Source organism: Bubalus kerabau, chromosome 5 (assembly GCF_029407905.1).
Source record: "Bubalus kerabau isolate K-KA32 ecotype Philippines breed swamp buffalo chromosome 5, PCC_UOA_SB_1v2, whole genome shotgun sequence".
NCBI classification, from domain to species: domain Eukaryota; kingdom Metazoa; phylum Chordata; class Mammalia; order Artiodactyla; family Bovidae; genus Bubalus; species Bubalus kerabau.
The window spans coordinates 8,119,998-8,139,245 of NC_073628.1; the positions used below are offsets into that span (position 1 = coordinate 8,119,998).

At 54.1% G+C, this 19,248-nt stretch overlaps 1 protein-coding gene and 1 long non-coding RNA gene across 8 annotated transcripts in view; both read left to right on the forward strand.

The window, feature by feature from the left end:
* Positions 1–7,302: 7,302 nt before the first annotated feature.
* The window catches only part of NRXN2 (neurexin 2), a 99,511-nt gene continuing 87,565 nt past the window's right edge, over positions 7,303–19,248 (forward strand). For all 7 annotated transcript variants that reach the window (XM_055580911.1, XM_055580913.1, XM_055580914.1 and 4 more), the window contains exon 1: positions 7,303–8,026. In XM_055580911.1, coding sequence (XP_055436886.1) covers positions 7,303–8,026 — 724 coding nt within the window. The remainder of the gene's footprint in view (positions 8,027–19,248) is intronic.
* LOC129652373 (uncharacterized) lies at positions 8,655–17,360 on the forward strand. Its single transcript, XR_008714536.1, has 3 exons — positions 8,655–8,822; positions 16,433–16,708; positions 16,896–17,360. It is a non-coding gene; the product is annotated as an uncharacterized LOC129652373 (long non-coding RNA).

Sequence of the window (19,248 nt, forward strand, 5' to 3'; positions counted from 1 at the left end):
TGCATAGCACCTTGCCCATCCTCGCTCCTTCCAGAGCCCTCTCTGCTGCCGCCACGGTGGGGTGGGGTCAGAGAGAGGCCTCCTGGACTCAGCTCTGCCCCTCCGTGAGCCTCAGTTTCCTCATCTGTAAAATGGAGGGGTCCCCACCTACCTCATGGGGTTCTTTCGAGGAGTAGGCCAGATGATCATGATGACAATAATAATAACAATGACTGTATTCACAGGCATTCTTTGTTTTATTGTGCTTCACAGATAATTATGTTTTTTGCAAAGTGAAGGTTTGTGGCAACCCTTCATTGTCAGATGACGGTTAGTGTATTTTAGCAATAAAGTATTTTAAAATAAAGGTATGTACATTGCTTTTTTAGACACGATGCTGTCACACATAGGACTATAGGATCATAGGCTACTGTACAGTGTGACTGGGCAAAAAATTCATGTGACTTCCTTTATTGCAATATTCGCTTTATTGTGGTGGCCTGGAATCGAACCCGTGGTATCGCCAAGGCTTTGGAGTAGGCACACTGTCCCTGCCATGAGCCTGGCTCTGTGTTAAGCACTCTGTGAACTTTGTCTGATGTGTTTGTCCTGCCCCCAGTAAATGGCGGCTATTTTCATGTTCATCACGACCTTCCATGTGCACACATACGCCTGTCATGGGCACTGTTAGGAACATTCCCAGGCACCTCCTGCTTACTCACAAGGCCACCCCTGGAAGCCATCTGTCCCCTCTGAATTGCTGGGATGTACCCCCCCAGGGCATCATCCCTCAGCTGTGCACAGCATGGGGTGGGCATGGGGGTGAGCTGCCTTTCACTGCCTACCTCAAACACCTCGCTCTGCCCCCAGTGTGTCGAGTCATTCATTTGCACCTCAGTCCCCAGCCCACCCACCTCCTCAGACCCACACACCTGGCAACTGCCTCGTCATGTGCATCGTGAGCTGCCACTCTGGTGCCCAGACCCTTTTAGGCTTCTCTCCATGTACATGAACACCTGCTCAGGGGGACCCTCGCACACACCCACCCACTACCAGCCTTGCTGCTCTGAGACCTCTGCTGGTCTCCAGACCCATTCTTCTCTTTCCCACCTTCCTAGGTAGGAAGAAGTGCCCGGAAGTGTGGGGAAGGGTCCAGGGGGCAAAATCCTAGTCCCAGCTCTGCCCTGACAAGCTGTGTGACCTTGTGGAGTCTGCCTTTGGTCAGCGCCCTAGCACCCACTAGCCACAGGGGGACTTCAGGCTTGAGCCAGTGGGGATGGGAGCTGGGAGGTGGGGGTAGGGGTGACTCAACTGCTCTCAGGATCTCCACCCTCCCTTCGCCCGCAGAATCCTGTCCCATAGAGATGGCTGCTCAGTGGCCCCTCCTCTTCTCTCAGTGTCAGTTTCCCCATTTGCAAAAGGGGGGCAGTTCTAAGGTCTGCCTGGCTTCTCTCATCCCGCCATGGTGAGAATCAAAGGAAACGAGAAACACATGGAGTTTTGCGCACTGTAAAACGCTGAGACGAGGAGTTTTTAAAGTGATTATTAATACAACACCTACTTCTCCACGTTAGTCTCTACTAGGCACTGTTTCAAGTGCTTTACATATATCAATTCACTTTTGAAAACACTACTAAAATCTCTATTTTACACATAAGGCAACTGAGGCCCAGAGAAGCTAAGCAACTTGTCCAAGGTCACACAGCTAGAAAGGAGTAGAGCTGGCATGAACCCAGGCTCCTGAGTCAGCGCCCCTAATCCCTGCACTTTCTCGGTTTTGCTTTTGCCCCCTGCCAAGATGTGTCTGACCGTGGACTTGCCGGAGGTCTTCCCTTGTCACTTCTAGGTCATCAGAGCTGGAAGGAGGGAGCAGGGAGAGGGGGTGGGACTTATTCTTTGCTTACTGATCCTGCCTGAGGTTTTAGGGAGGAGAGAGGACCCTTCAAAATACACCTTCTGCCATTGGAAAGGTCCCTCAGAGCTCGAGCTGTCTGATGCCCCCTCCCCTGTGATTCAGGAGCCCCCTGCTGAACATCTCTGAGCCTTAGTCACCCTTCCTCAGCTCACACACCCCCACAAACGGGGAACTCACCCCTCCCCCCGACCGGAGGCAACCTACTCCACTGTTGGCTGCTCTAGATTGCCGGCAAGTTTCTCTTTCGCTTGAGCCAAAAATTCCCTCCCCATAACACACACTCTCCCACCTGTCCACAGGCTGCCTTCTGGGGCACCAGAATGTGTGCAAACCCAGCTCTTCCTCCCTGATGCCTGGGGGAGGCCCCTGCTGTCACACTCCCAGCTGGCGCGTGAGAGAGCTGGCTTGAGGAGAGGAGAGCCAGAGAGAGGCTGGCATTCCCATGGTTGGAGGTGTGTGTGTGTGTGTGTGTGGGTGTGTGTGGTGTAGACATCAGAGAAGGGGCTGAGTGGATGCCGGGAGAACACCTCTAGACAGGGGCTCTGCCGGAGCGGGTACAGACAATCTAACCCTGAAATTCACATCCGTTCATTCAGTTTGTGCTGGTGGTGTGGGGTGGAGGATTTTGGTCAGACTGGAAGGCCCAGGAGTGGAATAGTGGGTACATGGGAAGCATCTGGAATGGAAGTCCAGTGACCTTGATTTTAGTCTTGCTCTTCTCCATGGGCCTAGGGCTGTGGCTCCTCTCTGGGACTTGAAGGATGAACTCTACGAGCTCTGCGGTCTGTGTCTTTTGGCCCCCCTGGGGCAGACTCAGAGTCTGGGTTGTCTGAAGAGGGCAGGGCCCCAGCGAAGGTCAGGTCAGAGAAGGGTGAGCTCTCTGAGCCTGACACCGCCCTGTGGCCTGTGGCCAGTGCAGGGTAGAAGAAAGGCCACAGGTGTTGGAGCCAGCTGACCCCTCACCTGCTCTTGAGCTTGGGGAAATTAATCCATCGTTTGAAGCTCAGGGTCCCTGTTTGTAAGCCTGGGGTAAATAAACCACCTCCTAGCACGGGAGGATATATTAGCCAATGCTGTGGTGGTCCAGCCTGGCACATGATGCGCAGTGGAAAGCTCCAGAGTCACGGCCCAGATGCCACACTGGCACTGGTCTGGTCGTGGGAAGATGAGGAGGAGGCTGTCAGGGCCCAGAAAGAACCTGTGGGACAGGATTCTGTGGGGCTGAGAGTGGGCTGAGGTCCTGAGAGCCGCTGAGTCACCCCACCCCCACCCCATCTAGTTCCCATCACCACTGACTCAAGGCTGCAGAGTCCATCCGTGGGTAGGGGGTGCTAGGGAGCTGACTGGGGGGCAAATCCCAGATGGCAGGGGAGAGGTCTGTTCCCTGGAGGAGCAGTGGCCCTGGGCCAGCAGTGGCTGGCGGTGTATGCTACACTGATGTCACTCGGCAGGCAGGATATCCCAAGGCTGCTCTGGCCAGTGTCTCCGGTCTGGCAGTGGGCACTGGAGAAGCATTGATCTTGGGGAGCAGAGCATGGACACCGCAGGTGCTGGGGGCTTCCACTGCAAGGCATGAGTGTGGGGGAAGGGCCGTGCTCAACTCCAGGGACTGTTTACTTGATGTAGCTGTGCAAGGCCCTGGCCCTGGCCCACGGGGAGGAGAGCTGCATGCCAGGAGTTGAAGAAGGATGGAGCATCTTAGGTTAGCAGGAAGCCCCTGTGTCCGGGGAGGAAGGGTGGGTTGGAGGCAGAAGCTTGGTCCTGGACTGGAGGAGGCTGAAGGGAGGGCACAGGGGTGGTGAAGAGCAGCAGGTACTCTAGGGCGGGGTGGGGTGGAAGGACTCAGGTGTCCGCTTAGCTCACGCTTCTCTTGGGGTTATCTTTGCCTTGCAAGCCTGAAGCTGCCCCAGTGGTCTCTGGAGAGAGGACACAGGGAAGGCGGGGGCTTCCTCCCGGCCAGCCCTGCAGCCCCTGTGCCCCGGCGTTGAGCCAGGCTGGCCTGTGCTGCAGAGCTGCGGGCTGTGGGAAGAATGAGTAATGAGCCTTGAGGGGCCGCAGGCCCAGCCCCTGCCCCGGCCCCTCCCGGGGGCACCGCAGAAGCCCGGGTTCTGCCCCACAGCCGCTGCCAGGCACCTGCCTGCCCACAGCACCCGCTCCCTTGCCACACTCTCCCTCCACATCTGGGCACACAAAGACCTGTAGAGTCATCCCCTGGACTCTTACCCACTTTGTCACCTCCACTGCTGCTGCTGCTGCTAAGTCGCTTCAGTCGTGTCCGACTCTGTGCAACCCCACAGACGGCAGCCCACCAGGCTCCCCCGTCCCTGGGATTCTCCAGGCAAGAACACTGGAGTGGGCTGCCATTTCCTTCTCCAATGCAAGAAAGTGAAAAGTCAAATGAAAAGTGAAAGTGAATTCTCTCAGTCGTGTCCAACTCTTAGCGACCCCATGGACTGCAGCCTACCAGGCTCCTCTGCCCATGGGATTTTCCGGGCAAGAGTACTGGAGTGGGTTGCCATTGCCTTCTCCGGCGGCAGCCACTTCCATCCCCCAAACAGGTAACATTCCTCTGATTTTTAGGACCCAGGCGGCTGCCTTCCAGTCTCTGGAGGCCTCCTCCGCCATCCTTCACTTCCTGTCCTCCGCCAACTTCCTGAACTAGGGAGACCCTGCCCCTAGGTTCTGTCAGCAGGGACCCCTCTGCCGCTCTGGAGAGGGTAGGGGATGTGAGCAGACAGAGGCACTGGGTTGGGGGGCGGGGCCGGGGAACGAATCCCCTTCCTTATCCCTGCGGCCGAGGCAGACTGGACAGCAGCACGAAATCCTATTCTTTTTGCCAGCAGAAATCGATAGCTAATTAATTCCCTCCCCAAAATAGTGTCCGGAAGTGGGGGTGGGGGCTGGAAGACAGGCCAGGCCAGACTGAGACCCTGGGGGGGGGTGGTTGGGGAGGGCGGGAGGATGCCATTCTCTGGCGTCTGGAGCTGCGCCTCTGCGGGGGGTCTCTGGCTGCTCCTTCTGAAGAAGAGGGGGTTTGGTCTTTCCCTTCCCCAAGCCTGAGGGTCCTTTTCCCCTGCCCTGGGCTGGGGTGAGGGTGCGTGTGTGTGTGTGTGTGTGTGTGTGTGTGTGTTGGGGGTGGGGGAGGTAAGGGCGTCAATCAGGCTGGGAGCAGGTGCTGCATTTAATTTGATTGGCTAATTAGCCCGCGCATGTTAATTATCTCTATTACCCAATGAGGAGAGGCAGTGGCAAAGCTATATATAACCAGCGACAGTGTTTGGAGAGAGAGGGGGTTGCCTGCCTGGACCGCCTCCCTTCTTGGCTGGGAAGGGGCAGTCCTTGGAGGGGGGCTGGGGCAGGACTCTTGAGACCCTCTTGGAGCCTGTAGGGTTGGGGAGGAGGGAGTCAGGAGCCAGATGGAAGGACCTGAGAGCTGGATTTGAGGGTCTCTTGGAGGTGGCTCCTCAAACTCTACTGACAGCCACCTGAGGCTGTCTCTGACTCATCTTCTTTCTGCATACATATCACTCCAACCATCCTGTCCCCCAACTCTTTGCTCACCCTTCATTTGGCTTTTTGCGGGGGGCGGGGGGGGGCTTTAGCTTTCTCTCTCCCTTCATACCCCTAGCTTCCTCCCATGGAGGGAGGAAACACATCCATCCAACCTTCTCTCTCTCCAAGGATCCGTCTTCTCTTCTTTCGGCTTACACCTCTCTGAACTACACCTGTGGCTGCCCTGCCCTTTGTCCTGCTGGAGTCAGAGACACATGGATCTAAGTCCCAGTTCCCCACTGCCTTGCTGTTCGACCTTGGGCAAGTCCCTAGACTTTAATATGTGGGATTCCCCAGTGGTTAATGGGAATAATGGGACCTCCCAGACTGATTAAGTAAAATGACATTTGTAAAACTGCTCAGCATCCAGGGCATTGATAAATGCTGTCGGAATTTGGAATTTAATTTTCTCTATCTTCTCGCTCTTTTTTCTCCCCATCAGGCCTTCTCTCTCATCCATTATTCTTCTCTTTCATGCAATTTCTCTTCTTCCTCTCCCCCCTCCCCTTCAATCTTTCCCTGTCTCTTCCTAAACTCTGGCCCGTCTCTCTTTCTTTCTCAGGCTTCACCCCACCTCTTTCCCTTCCTCCCTCCCCAAAATAAAATCAATGCAATATGCAGGAGGGTTGTTGGATATAAATAATTACGACTCGGAGTTTAACGAGATGCAAATTCCCCTCCCTGTCGTGGGGTATAAATTGCTCTCTGACAGCCAGTTACAAGGGTAATCATTTCAGAAAGGCAATTTTATGCAAATGAGGCTGTCTGCCTCCTGGTGGCTCCCCCAGCCCTGGATGGGTTGGAGGCTGGAACCCAGGGGTGAAGTGAAGGCCCAAGTATCAGCCTAGGTCCCAGGCTGAAGCCTGGGAGCTGGAGCTTGAGGGTGACAGACATTTAGGTTCAGGAAGGACCCAGGCTGGTGAGCAGGGTGTTGGGGCCCAGAAAGGGGGTGATTGTGGTTTTGGGGGAATTGTAGACACAGAATCATGTGCCTGAGTCCTTGCATGGAAGGAGAGGGCCTGGGGCCTGGAAGTCTGGGTCCTGGCTGGCTTCTCTCCCTTGCCTCCTTCCCAGCCAGGTTACCCAGGGATACCATCGACAAATTGGCATTTAATTAATCCCAATGAATTATTTAGCAACTTCATTATCCAGCATCAGGAACTGATGAGAGAGAGCCCATGGCAGGTGGTGGGACCATGCACAGAGGTTGGGTAGCTCAAAGAGGAAGGGGCTGTGGTCAGCAGCTGGAGGAGTCTCTAGGCCTCACCCACAGGAGCTGGCCCTGGTCCTGATAGGAGGCGAGGGTGAGGGCATCTGGACTGGGCTCCTCCTGGACTCTAAGGTGTCACCTCCCTACCTGTCTGCATCTTATACCCTAGATGATGCCCCTAGAGGGTGTTATCTCCGCTCCTTCTCTCTCCACCCCACCCCCAAGTGCTGGGTCCCGAGTATTCCCATCCTCGTGGCGAGACCCTCTCCAGGTCAAGGTGGATCCTCCAGTTCTAAAGGGAAACAGTTCATCTCTTGCTAGTGTGAAGGGGGAGCCCGACACCGACGACGCCTCCCATCCTCCGAACTCCTCAGTAACCCTTTCCTCTCCGTTTCCCCGCAGGCCTCCCTCCCCCATCTTCTGTCGGAGCCCGCAACGGGGGAGGGGCGCCTCTGCTCCCGCCCGGGGGAAGCCGGCATCTGGGCCTCTGCGCACCTCGTCCTGCGGCCGGGTCCATGGCACTGTGAGCCGGCGAGGGAGCCCCGCTCGGTGCGGGGGGCGCCCGGCCCCCTCCCTGCCCCATGCACCCGCGGCTCTGAAGCCTGAGCGGGGCCGGGGGCCGGGCGGGGCCGGGGCCGCCGGAGGCATGGCGCTCGGGAACCGGTGGCGGCCGCCGTCGCTGCCGCTGCTGCTGCTGCTGACGCTCGCGGCAGGTGCGGGCGGCCTGGAGTTCGGCGGCGGCCCCGGGCAGTGGGCGCGCTACGCGCGTTGGACCGGCGCGGCGAGCAGCGGCGAGCTCAGCTTCAGCCTGCGCACCAACGCCACGCGCGCGCTGCTGCTCTACCTGGACGACGGCGGCGACTGCGACTTCCTGGAGCTACTGCTGGTGGACGGGCGCCTGCGGTTGCGCTTCACGCTCTCGTGCGCCGAGCCCGCCACGCTGCAGCTGGACACGCCGGTGGCCGATGACCGCTGGCATATGGTGCTGCTGACCCGCGACGCGCGCCGCACCGCCCTGGCGGTGGACGGCGAAGCCCGCGCCGCCGAGGTGCGCTCTAAGAGGCGCGAGATGCAGGTGGCCAGCGACTTGTTCGTGGGAGGCATCCCCCCCGACGTGCGACTCTCGGCGCTCACGCTCAGCACCGTCAAATACGAGCCGCCCTTCCGCGGCCTCCTGGCCAACCTGAAGCTGGGCGAGCGGCCCCCCGCGCTGCTGGGCAGCCAGGGCCTGCGCGGCGCCGCCGCCGACCCCCTTTGCGCCCCCGCGCGCAACCCCTGTGCCAATGGCGGCCTCTGCACCGTGCTGGCCCCCGGCGAGGTGGGCTGCGACTGCAGCCACACGGGCTTCGGCGGCAAGTTCTGCAGCGAAGGTGAGCCCGGGGGAGCCGCCGCTGGGCGCCTGGAGGCGGGAATAAGGGGTGGGAGGGTTGCCCGGGATCCAGGCCTGTGGGGGGCACCTGCGGTCCGCGGGCTCCGGCACAAGGGCGGGTGTGTGTACCAGCACGCGAGTTGTGAGGGGCGTGTGAGGACCCCTGTCTCAAGAAGAGGGCGCACGTGGTCAGCCAGGGAGCAGGATGGGGGCGGGGTGCCCCGGGTGGGTGTGACCTGCCGGCAGGCCCTGTGTGGGCGCGGCCTGTGTGGGCGCGGCCTCGCGAGCCCATCCGGGGCTCCTCTCCGTATCCCCAGGGAGGGTTCCGTGGCGACCTGTGGGTAGGACTGTGTAGTGAGAGCCAACTAGCGAGAAGATGTTCAGGCCCTTGAGGGCGTGTGGGTCGGGTGGGTGACCGACTGTGAGGCGCCCGCGAGGGCCGGTGGAAGAGCTCTGTGTGGGCGGGGCCTTGTGAGTAGGGACGGTGGTTGGGGGGCGGCCCTGTGAGAGAGTCCTGAAGACTGTGTGGGGCTTGTAACCTCTTGGCGGTGGGTAGGTTGGGGGGCGGCCCTGTGAGAGTGAGTCAGGGAGCCGGGGCCTTCGCTGTGGGGAGGGCCGGGGAGGGCGGGGCCTAGGAGGCGGGGGCGTGGCTGGTCCGAGTGGGCGGGGCCACAGTCTGAGGGTCCGCGCGCGGGCGGGAAGCCCTGCCTGAGAGGCCCCGACTGGACGGACCCGCGCCTGAGGGCCGGACGGGAGACCGTTGGGCGCCGGGAGAAGAGCCCACGGCGCGTTCGAGGGTGGGTGGTGATTGTCAGGCGGTGACTGCACGCGCCAGGAGGGCGGGAAGCGAGTGTTTTCAGAGTGAATGAAGCTCGAGGGAGAGGGTGGCTGAGGCCTCTTAGGGTTGCTGACTAGAGTCGCCGATTTTGATGAGGGGGGGAAAAAAATGGCTGGTCGTCTCTTCCGGGTGAGAAACTGCAAGCAGAGGCTGGTTTTGAACATCGGAGCCCTTGCAGGTGTGGGGTGTGGAAGGGAGATTGGGGGGCTGGAGAGGACTGGTGAGGACTCTGGAACTGGGTATGAAATCAGGACTGGAAGGGGTGGTTCTACCAGTACCCGGGATGCAAGAGGCCTTGATGAGCAAGGTGGGGGGACAAGGTCGAGGATGGCTGAGCCGGGCCTGGGGTGAGGTGAGGTTTAGGGGAACGGGCGAGGGAGGGATTTTGAGGCCCCTGTTGGCACTTTGGTCTGGCTGGGGAGTAGGGGAGAGGTTCCCCATCAGTTTGGAGCCTGGGCATAGGCACCTCCTTCCTCCCTGGTGTGTGGCAGCCGTTTGGAGCGGAGGTGTGCAGTCCTTTCCTTCAGTCCCCCTAGGAGTTGTGGGCTGCTTAGCATTGTGGGTGTGTCTACCCTCAAGAGGTAGGGTCTTTGAGGAGTGTGTGTGCCCACAGACTAGTGTGGCCCTGGGACTGCTTTGCGGGTAGTGTCCTCCTGCCCAGGACCTGGGGACAGCCACAGGAGAAGCCACGTTTGCAGGTGAAGGCCTGTACTTTGCCCAGTATTCTGACTGTGTATCTGCAGTTGTGGTAGAGGAGAACATAAGGCAGGTTTTCAGTGGCTCTTGGGAGTTATTTGTACAAGGTGGTGGGATGTATCTTCAGGAACTGTGTGTATTAAGTCAATCTGGCACCTTCTCGCCTTTTCTCCAAGGAGTGCAGGTGCTCCCTAAACTGTGAAATTGTGTGTCTGTGTGTGTTTGCTTGCATGCAGAGGTGTGGGAGTCTGGCAGTGTATCATGTGCGAATGGTCTGTTGGCAGATCAAGTCCCGTGCTTAGTAGAGTAAGTAGTATGTGAGTGTAAGGGCGTGGCTGCACGTGCAGGTATCCATGTGTGTGTGTTTCCATGGGAGACCTCAGTAAGACACTGGACTTTATGAGGAATCTTTCATGACCTGTAACTTGATTCTCTGGTCCCTATGATCTCTCCCCTCCAAGCCTTCTTAAGAAAATAGCATGAACCATGCTATTTTTTAAAAAATTATTTGTTAGAGATTATTTTTTTGGCTGCACCATGCAGCAGCGTGTGGGGTCTTCATTCCCCAACCAGGGATTGAACCTGAGCCTGCTGCAGTGGGCGCTCAGAGTCGTAGCCACTGCACCACCAGGGAAGTCCCTGAACCACACCCTTCTGACTACATGGAAGGGAAATTTGAGCTACACAGCAGCCACTGGTCCATGATCTCACTGTGGCAGAATTGGCCTGGGTATATTAAAAATGCAGCCAGAGTCCTTGTATTCATTCCCTGAAAGGATTCATCGGCCAGAGGCTCCCAGTGAGCCATATGAGATGGTGTGCTTTGGAATGTGTGTTGTGTGCTTGTGTGTCTGAGATGTGTTTGGGTACCTGTGTGTGATGCGGTGGTTGTATCATGTGTATATGTATTGGATGTGTATCAGTTAAATGTTTGTGTCAGCTCTGTTGGAGCTGGGAGAGGCAGCTGTGTATCTAACCCATTGTGTGTGAGTGCGTGTGTGTGTACGTTTGTGAGATATCCATTGAGGGAGTTGTGCTTTGTCTGAGATAAAAAGGTAGAGATGTTCATCTGTGAATTCCCTGCACCTAGTATGGTATTTGGCACTTAGTGGGTGTTTGGTAAACATCTCTTCAGTGACTGAATAGATGTTAACAAGTATTTGATAGAATACTTGTTAGGCTTGGGGAAGGCTGTATGTGTATGTGGAACTATGTGTGTGTCTGTTTTCAGCTCTGTGTTGTGGGCATGGTGGTTGTCAACGCTGATGAACTCTGCTTACATCTAGCGATGACAGGCTCAGTGACAGCTCCTCTGCTTCTCCTCCCACCCACGACCTCATTCCCTCCCTTTACATTCGTTCCTTATTTCCTGGGTAGGTTTTGTAATATCCTGTGCTCATTACACTTCATCTAGTACATTCTTATCCAGCCAAGGAGGAAAGGAATGAGCTGCTCCCCCTTGGGTATTGGGTTTGGGGTTGGAAGATTTTAAGGGGAACAGGTCTGGCTCCTGATCAGGGCCAGCGTCTTCAAGCCTCTCTGGAAATTACAGTTACTTCATTCTTATCTGCTTTGAGTGATCCCCAACTTTTTCCGAGATTGAAGACATTTTTAAAAGTCAGTAATTCACAGTACCCCTTCCAAATAGTAGTTATTTTTATATCTGTTTATTGTGAAAATAGATGACTCAAAGCTACTGTGAATTTAGGAAAGCTTTTACATGGCTTTGATGTTACATTTGCCATTGTGGTTAATCAAATATACATTAGGAAAAATAGTTTTAGCTTTATATGTAAGACATAGCTATCTGCCTTCAGCTAGTTGGTGGATCCTTTCGACAGCTCCCACCCCCACCCCTCCTGCCTTCCTGGGTCTGGGCCTGCCCATTGTCTGAGAACTTCCATGCTAGGAAATCTGCTTCTTTTCTCTGGGGTTCTGGCCACAGGTGATTGAAGACAGGGCTAACTAAGTATGAGTCACTGAGTGTTTGTATTCCTGCTGACTGTCTACCAAAGTGGGGATCAAGTAGACTGGGATTTTGCATTGATTTTCATGGGAATTCCTCCTCATGTCATTCATGTGTGGGGAGAAAGAGCTGAAAAGTGATCAAGGAAGAAGAGTGTGCCAGTATGCATGGAAAACCTCGAGTGGAGTGGGGACACAGAGGCATACGATGGTGTGTCAGGGGTGTGGTGTGTCCCTCACTTGGGAGAGAAATGAAACCAGCGGTGATGCGTGTGTTAACAGGAAGATAGATGCACGGGTCTCGTGTATTTCGTAGGTTTGTTGGCAGTTTAATTCAGCAGGTTATTGTCAAGGCCGCCTTTGTGACAAACTGTGTTGGGGGCTGTAGGTGAGTCAGACGTGGAGGAGACTGTGCTCTGGGAGTTGCCTGCTTAACTGAGGAAGCAGATGAAAAGCAGGCAGTGTGTAGTTAAGAGCACAGATTCTGTAGTTGGGCTGTCTGGGCAGTGACCTTGGGCTTAAGCTCTTTCTGCCCGGTTTCCTTGTCTGTAAAATGGGACAGCAATACTGCCTACCTTACAGAGTTGTTATGAGAATTAAATAAGCTAATTCATATAAAATGCTTAGAATAGTGCCCGGCACATAGAAAGTGTCGAGAAGTAACAGCAAGCAAACAGCATACTATATGCAGCCAGGTGCAGTGAGGCAGTGCAGCTTAGTGACAGTGAAGCTCTGTCTCCTGAGGGTCAGATCTGCGTTTAGATCTGACTTCTCTACTCACTAGCCCTGTGAGTCACATGAATACCTAACCTTCAGACTGGTTTTTCCTGACCTGCAGAATGGGAACAAGCATGGTTATCTCACAAGTTTGTTGTGGGAATTAAACAAGTGTCTGGTATGTAATTAGTGGTGTAAAGTGAAGTGAAAGTCACACAGTTGTGTCCGACTTTTTATGATTCCATGGACTGTAGCCTGCCCGGCCCCTCTGTCCATGGGATTCTCCAGGCAAGAGTACTGGAGTAGGTTGCCATTTCCTTCTCCAGGGATCTTCTCAACCCAGGGATTGAACCTGGGTCTCCTGCACTGCAGGCAGATTCTTTACCAACTGAGCCACCAGGGAAGCCTAGTGGTATAAATTATAGTATTATTATAAACAGAGTACTCTTGGGATTTTGAAGAAGGGGAGAGTTTACAAGTTGTGTGTGCATACATGCTCAGTCTGACTCTTTGCAACCCCATGCGGTATAGCCCACCAGGCTCCTCTGTCCATGGAATTTTCCAGGCAAGAAATACTGGAGTGGGTTTTCATTTCCTTCTCCAGGGAATTTTCCTGACCCAGAGACAGAACCCTCATCTCTTGGGTCTCCTACATTGGCAGTCGGATTCTTTACCATTTGCAACACCTGGGAAGCCAAGTTGGGGGATTAGTAATAAAAGGCATACTATTTAAGACTGGTCTTGAATGCTGATCAGTAAACTTGGTTTGGGGAGGTCCCGCCAAGCAAAGGAGCTAGTAAGAACAACAGTGTAGAAGGGGGAAGCGCACATCATGGCCATAGAGGGACACCAAAGAGTGAAGGGAAGACAGTGAGATCTAAAGCAGGGGAAGCAGCTTGAGGCCAGGTCTTGGGGTTGTTTTTTGTTTGTTTGTTTTCCCCCACCTCACAGCTTGCAGGATCTTAGGTCTCTGACCAGGAGTCAAACCCAGGCCCCCCAAGCAGTGAAAGCACTGAGTCCTAACCACTGAACCACCAGGAAATTCTCCAGGTTTTGACTGAAATCATTCAACTAATGTGTATTGGATGCTGTGTGTAGAGTATTGGTAAATGGAGCCACAAAATACTTTTGAGCAGGTGTGTGAATAAGAATGGTGTTTTGGAAGCTGGGAGCAAAGGGTAGGATGCAGTATGGAGGGCAGAGTCATGTGGTGGGGGAATCAGTGGGAGAAAGTTCAGGAAAGAGACACTGACGTCCTGGACCTTGGCTGTCTTGGGGAGTGGCGAGGAAGGGTGGTGGCAGCAATGCGGCTGAGAGCCGTGACGGAGACTGAGGCATAGCCCTGCCTTTCCCACGTGGACGGGCAGAGGTGGTGAGGCTTCAGGTTTGCTTGGTTACAAGGATGGTGGTGGGGGTGACAGGGGAGGGGAAAGTTGGGAGAGGGAGTAGGGTTGAGCCACAGATCACAGCCCTGTCTTGCTGTTCCTAGACAGAGGTGTCCTGGCAGTCGGAAATGTGAGACCAGAGTTTGAGTTGAAGGTGAGGTTGCAAGTGGAGACCTGGGAGCTGCGTGTGTGGAGAGTGTATTGGAAACTTTAGGGTCAGATGAAGTGGCCAAGGAGGAGGTGAAGAGACATCAGGGGGCTCATTTGGGAGGAGGAGGGAATGCAGCAGCCACAGACACTGGGAGGGAGCAGTTAGAACAGAAAGGATATCGGATCACACAGTCGAGGGAGGAGAGAGCAGGGCCTCACAGCTAGTGGGCGTCTGCTGGGTATGTTGAAGGCATGACCGCCCTGTGAGATTAAGAGCTGGAATCTGAACCTGAGCTGACTCCGGGGGCTCCACCCTTCTCCACGCTGCCTCTGAAAAGGAGAGGCGGTCAGTCAGCTGTGTCATGGACGACCTGCGTTTGGTTTATTGGATGACCTGCGTTTGGTTTATTGGAGGTGCTTCGGGACAGTGTTTCATCTGAAACCAGTAACCACCCCGGATTCCTTGGGCTACAGCTTCTTCTTTCAGCCGGTGTGTGATGAGGGTGTTCCCATCTTTGCCGGCGGGCTGTTCTACCACTGAGAGAGGGCAGTGGAAATCGATCGGTAAACTCTCAGCCTTCTGGAGCCCTCGGGGAGGAACTCCTCCTGAAAATGGGGGGCATTATCCCATTAAAATACGCAACTCACCACCATTTACAACATTTCAGATGGAAATCTTTAAAAAATATGTTGCACACCTCCCTGCCTGCCTAAGCACATTTGGAAGGTGATTTAGCCTTTTCCGGAAGACTCAGGCTGTCGTGGTTCCCCTCAGGTGTTGCCCCGGACTGTCGCTCAGGGCTTCCTTTGTTGAGGTATGTGCCTGGCTGAAGTGATGCCAGACTGCTGCACTTTTGTGTTCTTATGTTGGCTTTTTCTAGTTTTTCCACCTCCGCCCTTTGGAGGAGCTGTCAGGGAGCAGCCGCCTCCCGCCCCTGTCTGTTTGTGAACTTGGAAATCAGCATTCCCAGCATGTTAGAATTGTGTGTCACTAACAGAGAGTGGATTCTGGGTTGGGTGTGAGAGGCTCCCCTATGAGAAAATAACAGTTTTTAATGTATAACTGTTATCATGTCGGTTGTGGCTGCTCAGCACTGTTTCTTTTCTTTGGTTCTGGTCTTCATCACTGTCCTTGATAATGAATCTGCCGGAATCCTGAATTCATGTTAGCCAAGACAATACCATTTATGCCCTCTGGGGAGGCGGTCAAGACCCGCGTGTATGCAAGTTGAGTAAATGAGGTCACATATGTGGAATCACTCTGTCAGCTCTAGCATCTAATACCTGTGGTGCTGACAGCTTCTGCTGTTGGAGACAGCTCCAGGCAGAAAGCGATGGACAGCTGAGAGAGCTGGGTGGGGAGCGACTCCTGTAAGAGCCCAGAGATGAGGGAGGTGTTCCCAAGGAGAGCCTCCTAGGGTGGAATGGTTAAGAGCACAGCTGCTGGGCTTAATCTTGGGTTTGCTAACTGCTGGCTATGTGAACCTGGACAAGTTGCTGAATCGCATTGTTTTTCAATGTTCTACTCTGTGAAATGGAGGTCGTGTTGTTGTGAGGACTAAATAAGTGAATACATGGAAATATGATGTCGCTGACTCAATGGACATGAGTTTGAGCAAACTCCAGGAGATGGTGAAGGACAGGGAAGCCTGACATGCTGCAGTCCATGGGGTTGCAAAGAGTCAGACACAGCTTAGCGTCTGAACAACAACAAATGGAAACCCTTAGGTCTTCCCTGGTGGCTCAGATGGTAAAGAATTTGCCTGTAATGCAGGAGACTGGGGTTCAGTCCCTGACTCTGGAAGATCCCCTGGAGAAAGGAATGGCTACCCACTTTGGTATTCTTGCCTGGAAAATTCCATCAACAGAGGAGCCTGGTGGGCTACAGTACATGGAGTCTCAAAGACTTGAACATGACTGATCGATTAACACTTTCACTTTACTATGTGCCAGGCACTATTCTAAGTGATCAATAAATGCTACTATGATTATTAACCCTCGTGGTCAGAGAAGGCTTCATGGAGGAGGTAGAACTTGGCTAGATCTTGAAGGATGGCTGAGTGAGATTTGTGGAGGTAAAGGAAAGGCTAGGGCTTTCTCGCCAGGAAAACGGCCCAAGTGCAGAGTCTAGAGGATGTGAGTTGAGTGTATCAGACCGAGATGGTTGTGCTTTATTATTATTATTTTTTAACTACCTATTTATTTGGCTGTGCTGGGTCTTAACTGCAGCATGCGGGATCTAGTTCCCTGACTAGGGATGGAACCCAGGGATTGGAAGTGCAGCATCTTAGCTGCTGGCTGGGCCACCAGGGAAGTCCCTGGTTGTGCTTTATGGGAAATAAGATCGGAACTGCAATTAAAACCAGCTTCTAGAAATCTTGACTTGCAGGCCCAGAATGCAGCTCATCAGAACTTTTAAAGCCAGACAGATTTGGTTCAGATTTTGATTCTGCTCCTCTGCCCAGCAATGTGGCCTTGGGCCAATTTCTTCCATTTTCCGAGCCTTGGTCTCCCCATCTCTCTGAGGGAGTAATAGTATCTATTGATGAAGTATTAACAGTAGGGAAATGGTGCACAGAAAGAGTCAAGCTCACTCAAAGTGCTGGGTAAGTGAGGAGTGTTCACTTTTAACTTTTTATTCATTCAACAAACACAGGCCTGCCTTTTTCTGAGCCAGGAACTGTGTGAGCAGCTGGATACACAGAGATGAATGAGACATTGTCCTTGCTCTTGGAGATCTCACAGTCCAGCCAGGAAGCAGACATGGAAACACAATCGCAATAGAGATCCGATAAGTGAAATAACAAGCCAAGGTACATCTTGAGAACTGGCACAAAAGAGGGATGGCTAGGAGATCAGCTCAGAACACAGACCCACATAGACTGACCTAGTCTGAAAGCAGGAGTCGACTTCTCAGGCAGCCGAGGGAATAGTATGTATAGACACATGGCATATTAGGGAGACGTGGAGAAATGGGGTGTGGCTGGAGCCTGGATTGTTGCAAGGAGGAGGGGAGGTTGGAGGGAGGCGTGGTAAAACCTCAAATGGACTTTCTCAAGAAAATTGGACTGGGACTTCCATGGTGGTCCAGTGGCTAAGACTCTGCCCTCCCAACGTAGGTAGCTGGGGTTTGATCCCTGGTCAGGGAACTAGATCCCGCATGCCACAACTAAGAGCTTGTGTGACGCAACCAACGATCCTGCGTGCTGCCACAAAGATTCTGCACACCGCAACAAAAGTCTTGCCTGCTGCAGCTGAGTCCCGGCACAACCTCCCAAAAACAACACAAAGAAAAACAAAAAAAGACTGGACTTGGACTTACCTGGTGGTCCAGAGGTTAAGAATCCGTCTTGCAGTGTAGGGGATGCAGATTCAATCCCTGGTCTGGGAAGATCCCACATGCCATGGAGCAACTAAGACCATCTGCCATGACTACTGAGCCTGAGCGCCTGGGGCCCGTGATCCACAACAAGAGAAACCACTGCAGTGAGAAGCTTGCTCACTGCGACAAAGAGTAGCCCTTCCTGCGATGAAGAGTAGCCTCTGCCACGACTAGAGAAAGCCTGGGCGCAGCAACGAAGACCCAGTGCAGCCAAAAATAAAAATAAAAAAATAAAAAAAAGACTGGACTTGATCTTGTAGGTCCTGGGAAGCCTTGAAGAGTTCTAAGCAGAGTCATGACTTGGTTGGACCACTTTGGTGGTGATTGGACTGTGAATTACAGGGTAAAAATACTGCCGTAGGGGGAGATCCTTTAAGAGTGTTCTGAGAAGAGGGTCTGAGGAGGGTCTGGACTTGGGCTGTCCTGATGGTGATCGAGGGGTAGAAAGGGTTTCAAGGAGTCAAGCTGAGATTTTAGAGTTTTAGAAGCTGGAATTGATAGGACCTGGTGATCGGTACATGAAAAAAAAAAAAGATCAAGGCTGCTTTCAGGGTGCCTGATCTGATCAGGGAAGGCTAGCAGGAGGAGAGGGCCATCGTGGACAGGAGGACACTCAGCGTGTGAGCCACTCGGGTCACGCTTCTCTGTAGGCAGGTCAGGAGCACAGAAGAGGTTTGTACCTGAGCCACTGAGAAATTCTGCCCATGTGCGTGTGTGTGCGCGTGTGTATTGATCACGATGGTACTTAGTAAGGTGTATCTGGTACATGTACCAAGAGAGCCAGGCTGGGTTTGGGTGGGGGGACCAACCGGCAGGAGACTAAGGCAGGAGCCCGGGTCAGGGGTGAGTGTGGGGGCTCTGATGACCAAGGAGTGCAGTGGGCAAAGGCAGAGGTGATTTTGTGCTCCTGGGCAAGTGTCCTTTTCTGTGCAAAGGAGGGAGATAACATACCAAGCTTGTGAGGGTTGCCCGGAAGCTGGCGTGTGATGGCACACAATGTGTGACTGACTCATGGCATCTCTGGAGTGTGGCAGCGTGTGGGGCATATACTCCATGAGAAGTGTTGGTTGAGGCACTTCCCTGGCAGTCCAGTGGTTAAGACCCTGTGCTTCCAGTGCAGGGGACATGGGTTCAATCCCTGGTCTGGGAACTAGGATCTCACATGCCACTCAGTGCAGCTGAAAAATAAAATTAAAAAAAAGAAGCATTTGTTGAAAGCAGTGTCTTTGCTGCAGGCAGGGAAATGGGCACTTTGTTGCAGAGTGTGGAGATGTCGAGCGTGGCTTGAGCGGGGGCTGGATGTCAGGAATTGAGTGATTGCTGAGCGCACGGCCGTGGGTGCAGGACTGGCCCGCAGGGAAAAAGCCAGGGCTACAAATAACAGGTTTGGGGGTCCCTCAGCCACGAAAATGAGCTCTCACGGAGGAGGGCGGGAGAAGAGAGAGGAGTGTGGAGGGCACAGGCTGAGCCTGGAGGGGCCCATGATGGCAGGTGAGGGGCATAGGTGAATCAGCAGAAAGCGAAGTGCAGCCAGGAAGAAGAGGCCAATGAGTCCCCAGGTGCCTCTCTAGGAAGCCAGGAGACAGGGGACTCGTGCAGGCAGCAAACTAAACTTGGTTGTTTCACCTTCCTGAGTATAGCATGACCCACATTTGTGGCAGGTGGGAATAGGGTTTGCAATCCCCGCCATGTTGGATTATCCAGAAACCCGGAGCCTGCTTGTTTGTGCAGGAGCTGCAGAGATGAGTGTGCTGACTGGCCAGGGCCCCAGCACATGGCGGCCAAAGTGATCCCACACACAGGGCTGCTCATGAGAGCCCAAGGGTTTTCCTGGGGGCCCCTTCCTAGCCAGCACCCCTCCCCGCCATAAATGTCGTGTGATTCAGTTTATTTAAGCAAGTCGTTGTATACATGGCTATTGGGGGATGCGGCTGCCAGGTAAAAGAAGCCCTGGGTTGTAGAGAAGTGTGTGTGTAACACATGTAGATACGTACAGGCTTGTGTGTGTGGGTTTAGAAAATGGGAGATGATAGATTATAGACAAAAAAGGGAGCTGTGTTCCTCACGGCGGGGTGGATTGGGTGGGTCTC